This window comes from Saccostrea echinata, unplaced genomic scaffold, assembly GCF_033153115.1.
Source record: "Saccostrea echinata isolate AGI-Se365-2 ecotype Australia unplaced genomic scaffold, CSIRO_AGI_Sech_v1 ptg000009l, whole genome shotgun sequence".
In the NCBI taxonomy this organism is placed as follows: Eukaryota; Metazoa; Mollusca; class Bivalvia; order Ostreida; family Ostreidae; genus Saccostrea; species Saccostrea echinata.
The window spans coordinates 5717501-5731138 of NW_026889758.1; the positions used below are offsets into that span (position 1 = coordinate 5717501).

The 13638-nt window shown below is 33.7% G+C and overlaps 2 protein-coding genes across 3 annotated transcripts in view; both read right to left on the reverse strand.

Annotated features, from left to right (window-relative positions):
- LOC133181671 (sorting nexin-2-like) overlaps nucleotides 1-3148 on the reverse strand; it is an 18232-nt gene extending 15084 nt beyond the window's left edge. For both annotated transcript variants that reach the window (XM_061316230.1, XM_061316229.1), the window contains exon 1: nucleotides 3058-3148. In XM_061316230.1, the coding sequence (XP_061172214.1) occupies nucleotides 3058-3141 (84 nt within the window). In that variant the 5' untranslated portion in view covers nucleotides 3142-3148. The remainder of the gene's footprint in view (nucleotides 1-3057) is intronic.
- Nucleotides 3149-5740: 2592 nt separating this feature from the next.
- LOC133183204 (cAMP-regulated phosphoprotein 19-A-like) lies at nucleotides 5741-12941 on the reverse strand. Its single transcript, XM_061318151.1, has 3 exons — nucleotides 12762-12941; nucleotides 9913-10011; nucleotides 5741-7016 (listed from the first exon to the last, which is right to left on the reverse strand). Exons 1-3 carry the CDS (start codon nucleotides 12864-12866, stop codon nucleotides 6828-6830), a joined length of 393 nt encoding a protein of 130 aa, XP_061174135.1. The 5' UTR covers nucleotides 12867-12941; the 3' UTR covers nucleotides 5741-6827.
- Nucleotides 12942-13638: the final 697 nt, after the last annotated feature.

Genomic DNA, 13638 nt, shown 5'->3' on the forward strand with positions numbered 1-13638 from the left:
CCATTAGATGTACATAACATAATAACACAAGAAACAAAATTATGTCTAGTCAAATGGAAAAATTTTCTACTATTTAGGAGTCGCATGATCATTTGTCATTTCAGGGACAGGGAGCGGCTAGGGAGATTGGACCCCCCCCCCCCCTGGAATTTGCAGAGTTATTTAAATAGGACTATATACTGATTTACAGAAGCAAATAAAAAATGACTTTGGATGCCCTCCCCCTTTAAAAACATGGACCCCACCATCATTGTTTTTATTTTGTTTGTTTGTTTGTTTTTTTTTTTATTTTGCTCCTCAGGAAATTCTGGGCTGGAATTTTTTTGGACCGAGGTGTGGACCCCCCTCCCCCCCGGAAAAAAATTCCCGGATCTATGCCTGTAACTGAATGTAATGTCGACAACGGGAGATAACTCTTCAGAATGTGAAATTCGTCTATTGTGGCATCGATGATCCACTCTCTACGATCGGCTCATACATTCAGTGTCTGAGAGAGAAACGAACGACAACTCTGCATAGGAGATTGCCGATGATCTTTGATCCTTTTTAAACTTTAACCTAACCATTTGCATTTTGGTTTATTTTACCCCAATCTATACTTAAACTTGTACTTACCGACTGTCATAGGTCCTGTCAACTTCATGAAATATAATCCAATTAAAACACAAAATGAATTAATTTCCACTGATATACATGTAACACTGCACCATGTCACATGGCATGTGCAATCTAAAAATGATAATGGTAAAACTAGTACTAGTACTGGTAGGGTTACGCAAGCCCAATGTGATGTAGAAATTTTCAAAAAGGTGTTCACATACATGTACAGTACAAGAACAAATTTTAAATTATCATAACAAACGATGTTTTAACATAACTTTGCCATCTAGGCCTATTTCCAAAAACAGGCAAATTGTGTGTGTGTGTATTTGGTATACTAAAAAAAGTTTGCACATTTTGATAAATTCATCAAAAACGCTTTGTACTAAAATAATATTATTTGTTGTTGAGAAGATAAATTTAATTTAAAAAGTTCCAATTATGGGCCAAAAATTTATATCCCCCCCCCTTTTTATTAAAACCTAATTTACAACATTAATTAAATTCTGATATTTCAGACTGGTAATGAATTAAGTATATGAAATGCGTATAAGAGGTTCATGGGTCACATGGTCACCTGAGCATTTTATGCTCGATTTGACGAATACATGTACTGTGTAAATTATAGAATTATTTGGACTTTTTCCTCGGTAAGCCCAATATGAAGGAGTGTGCATTTAGAGGCAAACACCTTAGTGCGGGTATTACTGTCTCATGACAGCATCTAGTTTATTCTGTTCTCAAATGCTACACATACATAAAACATTCGTCATATGTACCTACTATTACAAAATTATTACTGTTCAAATTAAATAACTTTGATTACAAAAATAATTGTAATTTAATAACAGAATTAGAAAAGTAGTAAATTGTTGTATGCTACAGGATTCTCTCTTCTTTTTTAAACTGCTTCAGGGTTCTCACAAGGTTTTTTTAAACTCAAGTTCCAGGACTGAAAGTGTTTGAGAAGGCTGAGTCCAAGCTATATTTGATGGGTCCCATAAACTTATGTTGAGTTCCAATTGAGTATATTCTCCCCCCCCCCCCCAAAAAAAAAACTCAACAAAAACCTTTATTTTAACAGTTTTTATGCAATATATAAATTAAAAGTTTTATCTATCCAAGCTGCATTCCTAAATATACCCGCAATAATTTGCCATAAAATTATCAATTTTACGTTTATATAATGAACAGAAACTGCACAAGTTTAACATATTTATGTATTTATTTTTGCACTTTTATGGGGTACAAATATCAACTTTTTACAAGATTGTTTCTAACTAAGACTTCAAAGAACCTTGAATCATATTGAGATGCACAAAATGAAAATTGTTGCACGAAGGATTTCAATTTCAAACTTAATTTTGAGACTTTTTAAATTAAATAATAATTTTAAGAGTAGTAATCCTTCCTGGCTGAGGAACGGAATGGATATCCTTCACGGTCATCAACTTGAACATATATCAACAGCAAAATATCTAGGTGTGTCAATTACGTCAGATATAAAAAGGAACCTACATATATCCAACATCTGCAAGAAAGCTAGCAATACCATTAGCTTCCTAAAACATAACTTGAACATATCACAACACCTCATGGGTCACAGATGTGATGAACACCCTAAACTGGCAAACTCTGGAGGAGAGAAGAAAGAGAGCCAGACTAATCCTCATGTACAAGATCAAAAAATGGGCTAGTTAAAATCGAAACAACTGATAAACTAGTGTCATCACTAGACCACCACTGTCAAGACTTAGCCATAAAATGGGAGTACATTCCTTCCAAGTACCATCCAGTATCAACGAAGTTCGGAAAGAATCATTCTATCCCAGGTCCATCAGAGATTGGAACGCTCTGCCCACTGATGTAGCAACATCTCAGAACCTTGAAGTCTTCAGGGCTCGTTTGCTTGATTAAATTAATCAGGCTGTTTTTACTTCCACCTTTGGAACTGTAAAGCACTAAATTTTATTTTTAAATTGGGGTGAGCACCGAAGTGGCAGTATGGTCAGTGATTGATGGTGGCTGCAGACTGGTAGAAGTAGAAACTCCTTTTGTATTCTTTAAAATCGTTTCAAACTGTGGTGATAGCTTATCCCCGAGACACAATTAGATTATTCTAACTATACTATCACCAATTTGTACAGAAGTATTTAGTATTTACCAAGGTGTATTCTAAGTGTCAGATCTGATCTGGTTTCCTGCATGTAATTAGGTAAACAAACATGTCCTTCAACATGTTGCAAATATCTGATTGTTATACAATAAACAGAATGTGGTGGATTATGTGCCATAGAATTAGTAACTGTGAAATCTTACAATGTAGTTATGGGAGCTAATTTAGACCTGTTCAGAAACCGGCAATAAAAACGAAATATGAGTTAGGCTATTGGAGATTGTTACACAATCATTGACTGCATTCTATAAAATCTTTTTAAAAACACGTTTTACTTATACCTCGCTGGCCTCGGCAAACAAGTCATCCTCGTCTTTTTGGTTTTCATCTTCACCAAATGGGGGTGGTTCTCGTTCGTCGGCCATTTTTAATATCACGTGATTTTGCAATAAAAAAAACATTAACTCGACCCAAGTTGCTCAGATAAAACGTTTAATAAATGCTAAAGGCATATTTTATTTGTAAATTTCAGTTGCAAACAATAGTTAACAATAATTTAGATTCATCAGATACTAAACATATTAAACAACAGGTGCTTTGAGGATAGGACCCCCTCCCCCTCTAGCTCCTGCCAAACCCCAAGGGTTTTTCGACTTTTTTTTTTTTTATTTTAAAATATTTTATTTTTATGTGAAATACTCAAAGTATTCCAACTGAAAAATATATATTTTAATAAAAAAACTTTTTTAGCAAGCCCGTAGTAACTGTTTCAGGGGGGGGGGGGGTGTATCGCCGAACCCCCTTACTCCGTCACTACACCAATTCCGTCACTCTCGGGAAACTCCGCGCTGTTTGTAAACAGTGCGATTGTGATGTCATTTTTTACATGCTGAAAATCTACAATCAAATGCCGAGATACTATAACAGTCAAGTTCAAGAATGCGTCAAAAATAAATAACAATTACACGTGGTCTAGCTATTGTATATATCATATTTTATGTGAAATCAGTAAGTACTTTTTCCTTTATGCGATATTCCATCGATACCCCCGACATGTGCGTCAATATGCTCATTTTTACATGTCAGTTATATTTATGAAGGTCTTTGCCAAAGGATTAATATGACAAACCATATTGAATACGGCTAAAAATATTTTTTATTTTTTGTCTCAATTTGCCCTAATGTGCTACACGTTGAAGATAACGTACAGTGACTTTATTACATATAAAATACGTTATATTAACGTTATTTTTTTTTCTGTTGTTGATACCTTTCCTAAAATACAATTTAATACTATTTTAAATCGTCAAAACTAATTTTCTATGTTTACAAGTTTAAGATGAAGGGAGAAAAAACTAAACTGGAAAAAATTTAATTAATACGTAGAGGGCCCTGGTGACGGAGTTAGGGTCCACTGGACGTAATGTACACGGATGTGATACGCGTTCTATTTATAGTAGTTTTGTATAAGCCCAAATACTGATTTTTTTTAAAATAATTTTGAAAACAATGTTTAAGTTCATTACAAAGTGTAGCAAACAAGAAACAAATCAAAACAATAATTGGGAGAGAGTAACCTGGCTTGTTTTCCGCTTATGGTGACGGAGTTTGGGTAGTAGGGGATCCCCCCCCCGCCCCCAAATGTCCAAAAGGGTGGGGGCACTTTCTACCTTCAACGTTCTATTTTCCCAAAATAATCACACACACACACACACAAACCTCCTTACTTGCCCAAATCCGGAAATTTGCCGGGCCTCGATCTTACAGCAATAAAAAGTTTGTGGGGGGTGGGGGTGGGTTAACCAGCATCCAAATGAAAATTTACTATAGCAAAATACTAAATAATTTTTTATAACCTTTTTGTATGATACTGTTGAGCTGAATATCTAATTTTGGTTGCATACGAATTTAATAATGCTTTGAATGAATATAACTTTCCAAGAACATTATGCCTTAATTCATTAGTCTGTTCAACGAGAATTTTGGTGTAGAAACTGGAAAATTGCATGATTAACATGATTAAGCTCATGCCACTTGTTCAGTGAATAGTGAAACATGCTGAGTAATCATGCATTTATATATGTTTCATGTTCTTCCGATCCTGATTTTATTTCTTTAATAAGTATACCAGGTATTCTGTCCATTTTTATATTGATCCATTTATTTTTGTAAGAATACGGTATTTTGCCTATTTTTATTTTGATTCGTTTGTTTATGTAAGAAGTACCGGTGCTGTAGAGTAGGATTTCCCCTTAGCCAGCTTTCCCCGAGAACTACACAGGACCCGTTTCGTAGAGAAGGCTTTCTCCTCTAAAATCCCCCCTCCAGAAAACTGGCTCTAAAGCAGGATTTCCCCTACGAAAATAGGCTCTAGAGTAGATTTTCCCCTCCAAAAAATGACTCTAGAGTAGGATTTCCCCTATGGAAACACCAGATTAAATTTTCCGGGAAGAAATCCTACTCTTCGTGTGTAATAGTTATAGAGGTGCAACTTCCACCAGAGCCAACCCCTCCTAATAAAATATCATATCTCTACTTATAAACGAAGAGGGGGGGGGGGGGCACATTGTCACGCTCCATCTGGACCGGGATTCGAATCCGAGCCACTGGAATCTCCAGTCATCTGCTCTACCAACTGAGCTATCTGGCTACCGGCGATCGAACCCTTCAGACCTTCACATTATTGCATCCGAGGGTTTGTTTGCTTTATGCATAATTGTATATATATGCTTTATATTTATTATAAAGGATTTCATTAGTCAAGTTTTAGTCTGTATCGTGTTGAAAACGATGCTCAACGCAAAATGGGCTATTTGCGTGAATGTTTGGGACTTGATAAAGGAAACTGAATAAAATTGTCAAATATTAATTTCTCCTAATTTTCACTCTCTATTTTGTTACTTGTGTCCTTGTATGCCCTCTGGGCACGAAATTGGAAATAAATACATTACTTATTTTCTTGTAAGGTTTCTCAAACTACCTTAAGCCTTTTGCTCAGGCGAGCTGATAAAAAAAGCACATCACTTATTACATAACTATGATTTATTCTTGATCTTTAAACAAATCTATAACAATAAAGAAGTGAGGTGATCATATTTTTTTTAAAAAAAAGGTAATATCTATATACAGACTGTAATACACTGCTAGTACTCCCAAACACAAAATCACAAGATCTGGACTTGACAGGATAGATTTTGCCTTTCCTATTGCAAATGACCCAGAAACATTCATTCATGAATCCATTAATGTTTCATGATGTGAAATTTTCCAAATTAACAAGAGCTTACAAATTTTTTTTACTATATGTCAATTCTTTTAGTTTTATATACATGTATACAAAAACCAGAAAAAATGCATTAAAATTTAGAGACTTTTCCTTATAATAGATATTCTATTGCACAGTTATTCTACTGAATTTATCTATAAATATTGCTCACCAGAATTTTATTTCCTCATCATTTAAATCATTTCTGCATTATCAAAATGTACACAATATTTGTCAAAACTAAAGTAATATAGTACAATGCCTTATCCTACAGGGACCACAGAACAGAAGAAATCATGCCTTGTAGTACACTAATCATGAGGCAATATGGAAAACAAAGCACAGCCATGTACATCCTCCCCACTTTCTTCCATCATCAACTTCAGGACTCAGTTACATATATAACATAATAAACATAATTTATGTGCAACAATGGAAATGCTTAAACATCATTCTGAAAAATATGTCAACATTCCAAGGAGATATAACTCTAGTGATTAAACATAATCAACGACGTCAAACACATAGTCACACGATGATCATTCAGATAGAACAATTTCACATACACACACACACACTCGGCCAAATGAAGTATACATCACAGACAAAATGAAAAAATACATTTAAAATATACTTTTCCCATTTTCTTAATTGAAACTAAAGACCAGAGAATTCTCCAGAAAAAAATCCAAGAGATGTGGACTTTAACGATTTTACTTTGAATCTAAAATTATTTTTTGTGGAATTACTTTTTTCCAAAATGAGGTGTTGGGACTGCCACCTTTTTATGTCAAAGGTGAAAAGAGCACTATCTGCATAACAAAAATATCATTATATGGGATCTGTTCATGAATGCTCTGCCAGTTTGCTTTGTTGAAGTGATGGTTTCCTAATTGTAGCTATGGCCTCTGGGGTTGGAATGGCATCACCTGGTGGTTCCTGTAAAATCATATTCTCCTGGGCAGCAGGTGGTAGTTTAGAACCCCTCATCTTGGCTTTCGTCATGTTGTACTCTCCTGAATCAAAGTACTTATTCTGTAAAAAAAAAAAAAAAAAAAAAAAAAAAATAAAATACACATATATAAATCATGCTCTTGTATCAATAAATAAAAGACCAAAGGGCCATAATACCTACCTGTGTCACAATGAGTTACTACTTTTTATATAAAAAAGCCTCTTACTGTGGATTACCCTTAGTCAAAAGTCACCATCTTGAAAAATTAATCTTCAGTATATATACTGATGTCGGCATTTCAATTTGACCAAGCATAGCTTTGTTGCTCCCCAAAATTTTTATGTGCATATGTCAACAAACAATATAAAACTTATTAACTCAACCAAACCCTATCAGTAAAGGAAGAAATGCAATGCATGTCAAAATAGTTGTAATTATAACCCCATTTGCAGTATATCTACCTACCAATGTTGAGATCAATACTTTTCCACTTGTCAATCATGCTAGAAACAATAGCTATGGATTTGATTGACAGGCCAGCTACCTCTGAGATTGAATGTTTTGATACCTGACCACTCTTCAAACTCTTTAATGTGCCACTTGATTTATTGGTTGTGTACCCAAAAACTCAATTCATCATAATACTGAACAATTGAACACCCCCTCCCCATTAAAATAATGACAAAATAGACTAAAAAAAAAATATAGAAGATTCCTTTATCAAGTTGATACAGATATAAAAAAAAATAATAATAAAAAAATCAACAACTGAAAGTGTAAATGTACATGTAGGCCTATATATTTTCTTTGGTATACAGTGGGTTAAGGTTAATCTTAAAATTGCATTTTTGAGGATGTCATTCTATTTTTTTTATTTAAGGGAAATAGATTACAAAACATACGTAATAATCAGAGATACCTCAATAAATACTGTTTTTAAGTTAGGCAAAGTCCCACACTAAACTAATAATCTAGTAGTGTGCATCTCTAGGTGCAACATTTATGGAATTTTGGTCTGATAGAGTTCCTTAAACTTATTCTGAAAATAAGTCAAATGCAGCATCTGAAGCAAGTTTGTGAGTGTTCATCCCTTGATGTATCATTCATGCAAGTTTGGTTCACTAAGGCCTTATAGTTTCTTGGTAATGGACCTGCTTGGAAAAAAACTAGAAAACTGACCAGTCAGCAAGGGCCCCGCCGAGGGGTAGAAATATAAGGGTGCAGCTTACAGAATGAGAATTTTAATTGATTACAAAAATTTAAAAATATATGAAGAAGAATATGCAATAACAACTGTATTTATAAAATTTCAAGATGATTCATAAATATCCAACAACCTGTAAAGAGTATCCCTGTATTTACATAAGGCAGTAAAAAACATCATATCTATAATAACTCAATTAAATGTATATTTAAACAAGAATAAAGCATGTGTTTTATAAAATGCCAGCCTTCAGTGAATGCAAATATCACCCAGGCTTGACCTTAACTTCAAAACAAACATCAGTTGCAGACAAAGGTTAATTGATCTTAAAGTGACAAATAAAGATAAGCCTGGAAAATTCTCTGCCCCAGACAAGATAATTAATCCCAGGGGATTAATTGTACTGCTCTCACATCCTTTTCTTCCAAGTTTACAATAAGAACCTTTTCAGTAATGATAGAATGAGTTTATTATTGGACTACCTGTTGAAATTAATAGTATTCTTGAATTTACATAAGGCAGCAAAAAACAAAATAAATAAATAAATAAATAAAATATTAAATAAATAAAAACAAAAAAATTGTAATAAAAAACATATCTTTATGTATTTCTTTTTTCAGAATTTAATAAAATCATAACTCATTGTGTATTTTACCAAAATACCATTATTTAACCATTATTTAAATCCACATTTCAGAGAATGTAAATCATTCAGAATTGACCTTAACTTCAAAACAAACTTCATTTGCAGACAGAGGTGTTAATTAATCTCAATTTGACAGAAACAGATAATGCTTTGGATTTTCTTCAAGAGGAAAGTTAATTAATCCCATGGGACTAGTTGCAGCTCTCACAGTTTACAAAAGGAACATTCTCAGCAGCTATCTCTCTTTGCCCTGGCATTCATTCTAATGTAAAGTTAAGGAATCTACCCCACCACCCCAGCTTCAAAGTGAATGACAAAGAGAACCAAACTTGGCATCAAAATATGTCTTACTGCCTCTTCAAGCAACATACAAAATTTGAACTTAATTGGTCAACTACAAAAAAAGTTATTGGAAAAAAACAGAAAATTTGTGGACGGAAGAATGACAGACAGACAGAGTGATTACTATAGGGCACCCGCAAATCCTTGCGGGGCCCTAATTAACCTGGTAACTCATCTGGAAGATATAGGTCATATCCAGCATCTGAAGCAACTCTGGTAGTGTGCATCTCTTGATGCATCATCCATGCAAGTTTGGTTCAGATAGACCTTATAGTTTTTTGGTCACAGACCTACTCCAGAGTTTCTGGCCTTCTTTAATTCTGGAATATTTCTCATGATGAATCAATGTGTTACTGATATAATTTATAATTATGTGTTTCCTCAGTGATGAGAATTATAGGTTACAGACTGATGGATCCTGAATAAAAGATGTCCTGAATAATAGTTCATTTACAGTAACTATGAAAGACTTCAGTCTATAGTCAATTTGTGGTTAATAGGACCCAAGTGGTATTGATCTCAAAGAAAGTGGTTATCAACTTTGTTAACTCAAATGATATCAACCCGTGTCTTCAAGTCAATATCACTTGACTCGGGACCTTATTTTAACCACATATTGATCTATACTGAATCACATAACAGTACATTTTATGTATAATGTTTTGAACATGCAATATTTTACACTGTAAGTCAGTTATTCTAAAAATTCTGCTTTCTGGGTATATAGTACATGTACATGTCCCTTCTCTGATGCATGCAATCAGCACCATAGGGAAAGGCTTACCTTTTGAAGCCTTTTTGATAATAATGCAGACCCTCCTACTCCCGGCTTCATATTTGGATATTTTTTCCTTAATTTATCTTCTTCTTGTTTCATTTTTTCCTAAAAGATAAAATGTTCCACATTTCAATTTAATGTGCAAAGTAAGCACAACTGAACTTATGCTTTTATACAATTATGTCTCAGTTTACAATGAGACATATTAATACTGTATCATATTAATGACAACTGAATTTTACAAATACAAATGTATTCCTGTCAATTGTGTGACAGATTCATGTCTCACCCACCATGATCTTTACAAAACAATCAATTTTCAAACATTTTTTCATAATTGAAATGTGTAGGATATGTTTCCGATGTGATACTTCATTTTTAAAAAAAATCTAATGGTAGAAGGCCTTTAACTACTGTACAGTGATTGATTCAGCACGTTGTAATTTTCACTTTTCTCTCTCTTCTGACACAATCGTGGGTTTACATTGTACAAAATTTCAGTCCACCCAAATGTTTGAGACATACTGAATCAAGAGCAGGTGTACAAATTTTACTTCACATCAGATTTTATTTAGACAGAAGTGTTTGTTATACATCTTACATTACGACATACTAACAACATTAGTGTGTAGAGTTTGAGTTACCCCCTTGTCTTGGTTTGTGTCAGATAACACTTGAATTGTCTTAATAAATAATGGCACAGTACTACTCCAAGTTTTTTTCTTTTTAAATTAGACTAAGACTAGGACTTTGAAACCAAATTGAATTGAAACTGTTAGGCTAAATGAAGGAAATGGGGTAAAATAAATGCGCCCAGCTCCCTTTCTCAGTGGACACTGGTAAATTTTTCAGTGCTCAAAGAAAACAATATGTATTTGTAAAACACTGATGCCCTTGTATGGTAGCTCATGGTAAAGGTTGAAGTTTTTCAAATGCAAGTCAAACTCAAAAGTCAAGGTAAACAATCAAAATTGTTGGCACACAAGGGAAGGTCTTGTCACAAGGAAAACATGTGTGAAATATGAAAGCCCTAGCACCAAGTGTTTAAAAGTTAATGCCAAGGTTAAAGTGTACCTGGTAATAAAATTTTGAAAAAGTGAATAAAACTTCAAGGTCAGGGTCAAAGGGTAAAAATGTTCATGGTGTTAGTACCCAAGGGACTAATTTGTCACAATGAATACACCTATAAATTATGAAAGCCCTAGCACCAACTGTTAAAAAGTTTTGGCCAAGGATAAAGTTTTTCAAATGTAAGTCAGGCTCAAGGGTGAAGGTCAAATTGTTGGTACCAAAAGGAAACTCTTTTTACAAAGAATACAAATGTGAAACATGAAATCCCTAGTACTAACTGTTCAAAAGTTAGGGCCAAGGTTTAACTTTTTGTAAAGTGGGTCAAATTCCAAGGTAAAGGGTATCAGGTTCGTTTGCCCTATCTACCTGTTCGCATGAGTCCGTTTGCGCAGGGTCCATTCGCCATTATTCTTGTTCACCCTATATCTCGTTCGCCCTAATATATATACACTACAGTATATAGTAAATATTAACATTTATTATTAATTTTATTCAATATTTTACGACTTGGTGTTTTTTTCAAATGTTGCTACAGTATTTTTCTTATTTACTGTAATCTTAATTAAATAATTCAAATTTGAAATTAATGCTTTTTACATGCTTAATTGGTTACATTATACTTAATAACGTCACTGTAAATCAGGGGATCATATCCGTGTTTTTACAATCTGTTATGTTTTGAAAACAATTAAATGACTGAGACATTAATTTCTGTTGGTCTGCCAGGTCTTTGATAGGACAGGTATTTATAGTGTGAGCACATGCATACGTCTGTTGTCTCCTGTGTGCAATTTACGTACCAATGTACATATAAAAATAATTTATTAAAAAAAAATCCAGTGGTTCATTATTCAACTTTCTGCAATATAAATAAGGCGAACAGACCCTGTGCGAACAAGTTTGATCGAAATCTGGACGTACAAGAATTAGGGCGAAAGGCGTCAAGGGCGAACAAATTTTAGGGCGAACGAACATACAACCAAGGTAAAGGTAAAAAATATTCGTACCCAAAGAAAGTTCTTATCACAAGGAATACATGTGTGAAGTATGGAAAACCTAGTACCAACCATTCAAAAGTTATGGCCAAGGTTAAAGTTTTTGTGGACAGACAGACAGCAAGACAGATTGGAAGGGCAAAAACTATATGCCCCTGAATCTACACTTACAGGGGCATAAAAGCATACAGAGAAGGAGCAGGTGTGCACTTAACACAAGGTAAATAGTGCCGTTCATTTTTAATTGCATACCCAAAATTAGAATTATCTGCCCTTATTTACTTTGCTACACTGCCAACACATGGAAAACACTCTATCATGAAACTGTGTCTGTAGTACAAAATCATTTTAACTGTAGAATGGTTTATCCAAGATCCTTGTGGGTATCTTTGGGTTGTCTGCACAGAGATCAGATTTCATATAACCTCGTTTTACTTTAGCATGATCATTTAGCCTAATATAATTAAAGCTAACATATTGTTTTGATTTATTCGACCAATATAAGTGGTTGCTGCACCTTTAAAACTTTTTGAATATACTAAAGCCTTGAACATTGTTGAAGGCTTCATGAATCATGATATGCAATTACATTAGATACACATTATGTTTCTGGAAATTGAAAACTTGAGAAAACCTCTCAAGAATAATCCCTGATTGCTTGCATAAATAAAAAGGTTCTGCTATGACTATAATGATGTTTATAGGCATATATCACTGGATTTCTTGAGTGACAATGTAGATTCAAAAAACAAGCAATCATGGCGCAATCACGTAATCAACATTACTAACAGAAGCTGATAACTCAGGGGTAGCTGGTTTGATAAAGACATCATCTCCAGTGGATTTGTCTATGTTTTCTTCTATCGTCTCCTCTGGTTTTTCCTGAGAACTCATCTTGTTCGTTTTTATCTGCGCCGAAATAATCAAAATATGGCGATGAACATTTACTCTTGGTATTATCCAATGAAAACTACTGTTACAAAAGTCAACGTACAGTTTATAGTTAATGCGTACAAAGATATTGTAACGTTAAGTTGCGAGACAGGAATTTATTCCAGTTGGAAAGTTCGACTTAGACATGTTAGAAGCTGAATATTCGACAGATTGAAATTTTATATCTATCCTTATATCCAGCTCTTTAAAAACATATAAACATCATTGATAGAGTTTTTTTTCTTTTTTTAACAAACATTCTAATTCTAAAAATTTAATTTTTGCCCCCTTTGGTTGATGTGTTCAAGTATTAATATCTTTATGAGATTGTAGGAAATTAAGGGGATTTTGAATGAAGTATACATTAATGATATTTAATTCCTAAATGAAATATGACAAAATATTTTTATGATTAAGATCTAAATTTGTCGAATAATGGACACCCCCCCCCTTTTCACCCATGTTCTTTTAAGAAACGTTATAAAGAAAGAAAATTATCAAAGGAATTTCAGGAAACAAAACAAAAACTCGAGGTATTTATAAATATAAATTCACCGTTGGAACAGTAAAGCGTTGGAGTTTAATTTTCTGTTTTGATATTTTTGCATGTTAATTTATTTGATTCGTTCAATTTAAAATATTTTATTACATCAGAGCCGCCTTTAGATTTCTGGAAAGGAAAGATTCAGGGTAAAAACTGGGTTGGGCATTCCCCTCCTCAGGGTCATTTTTT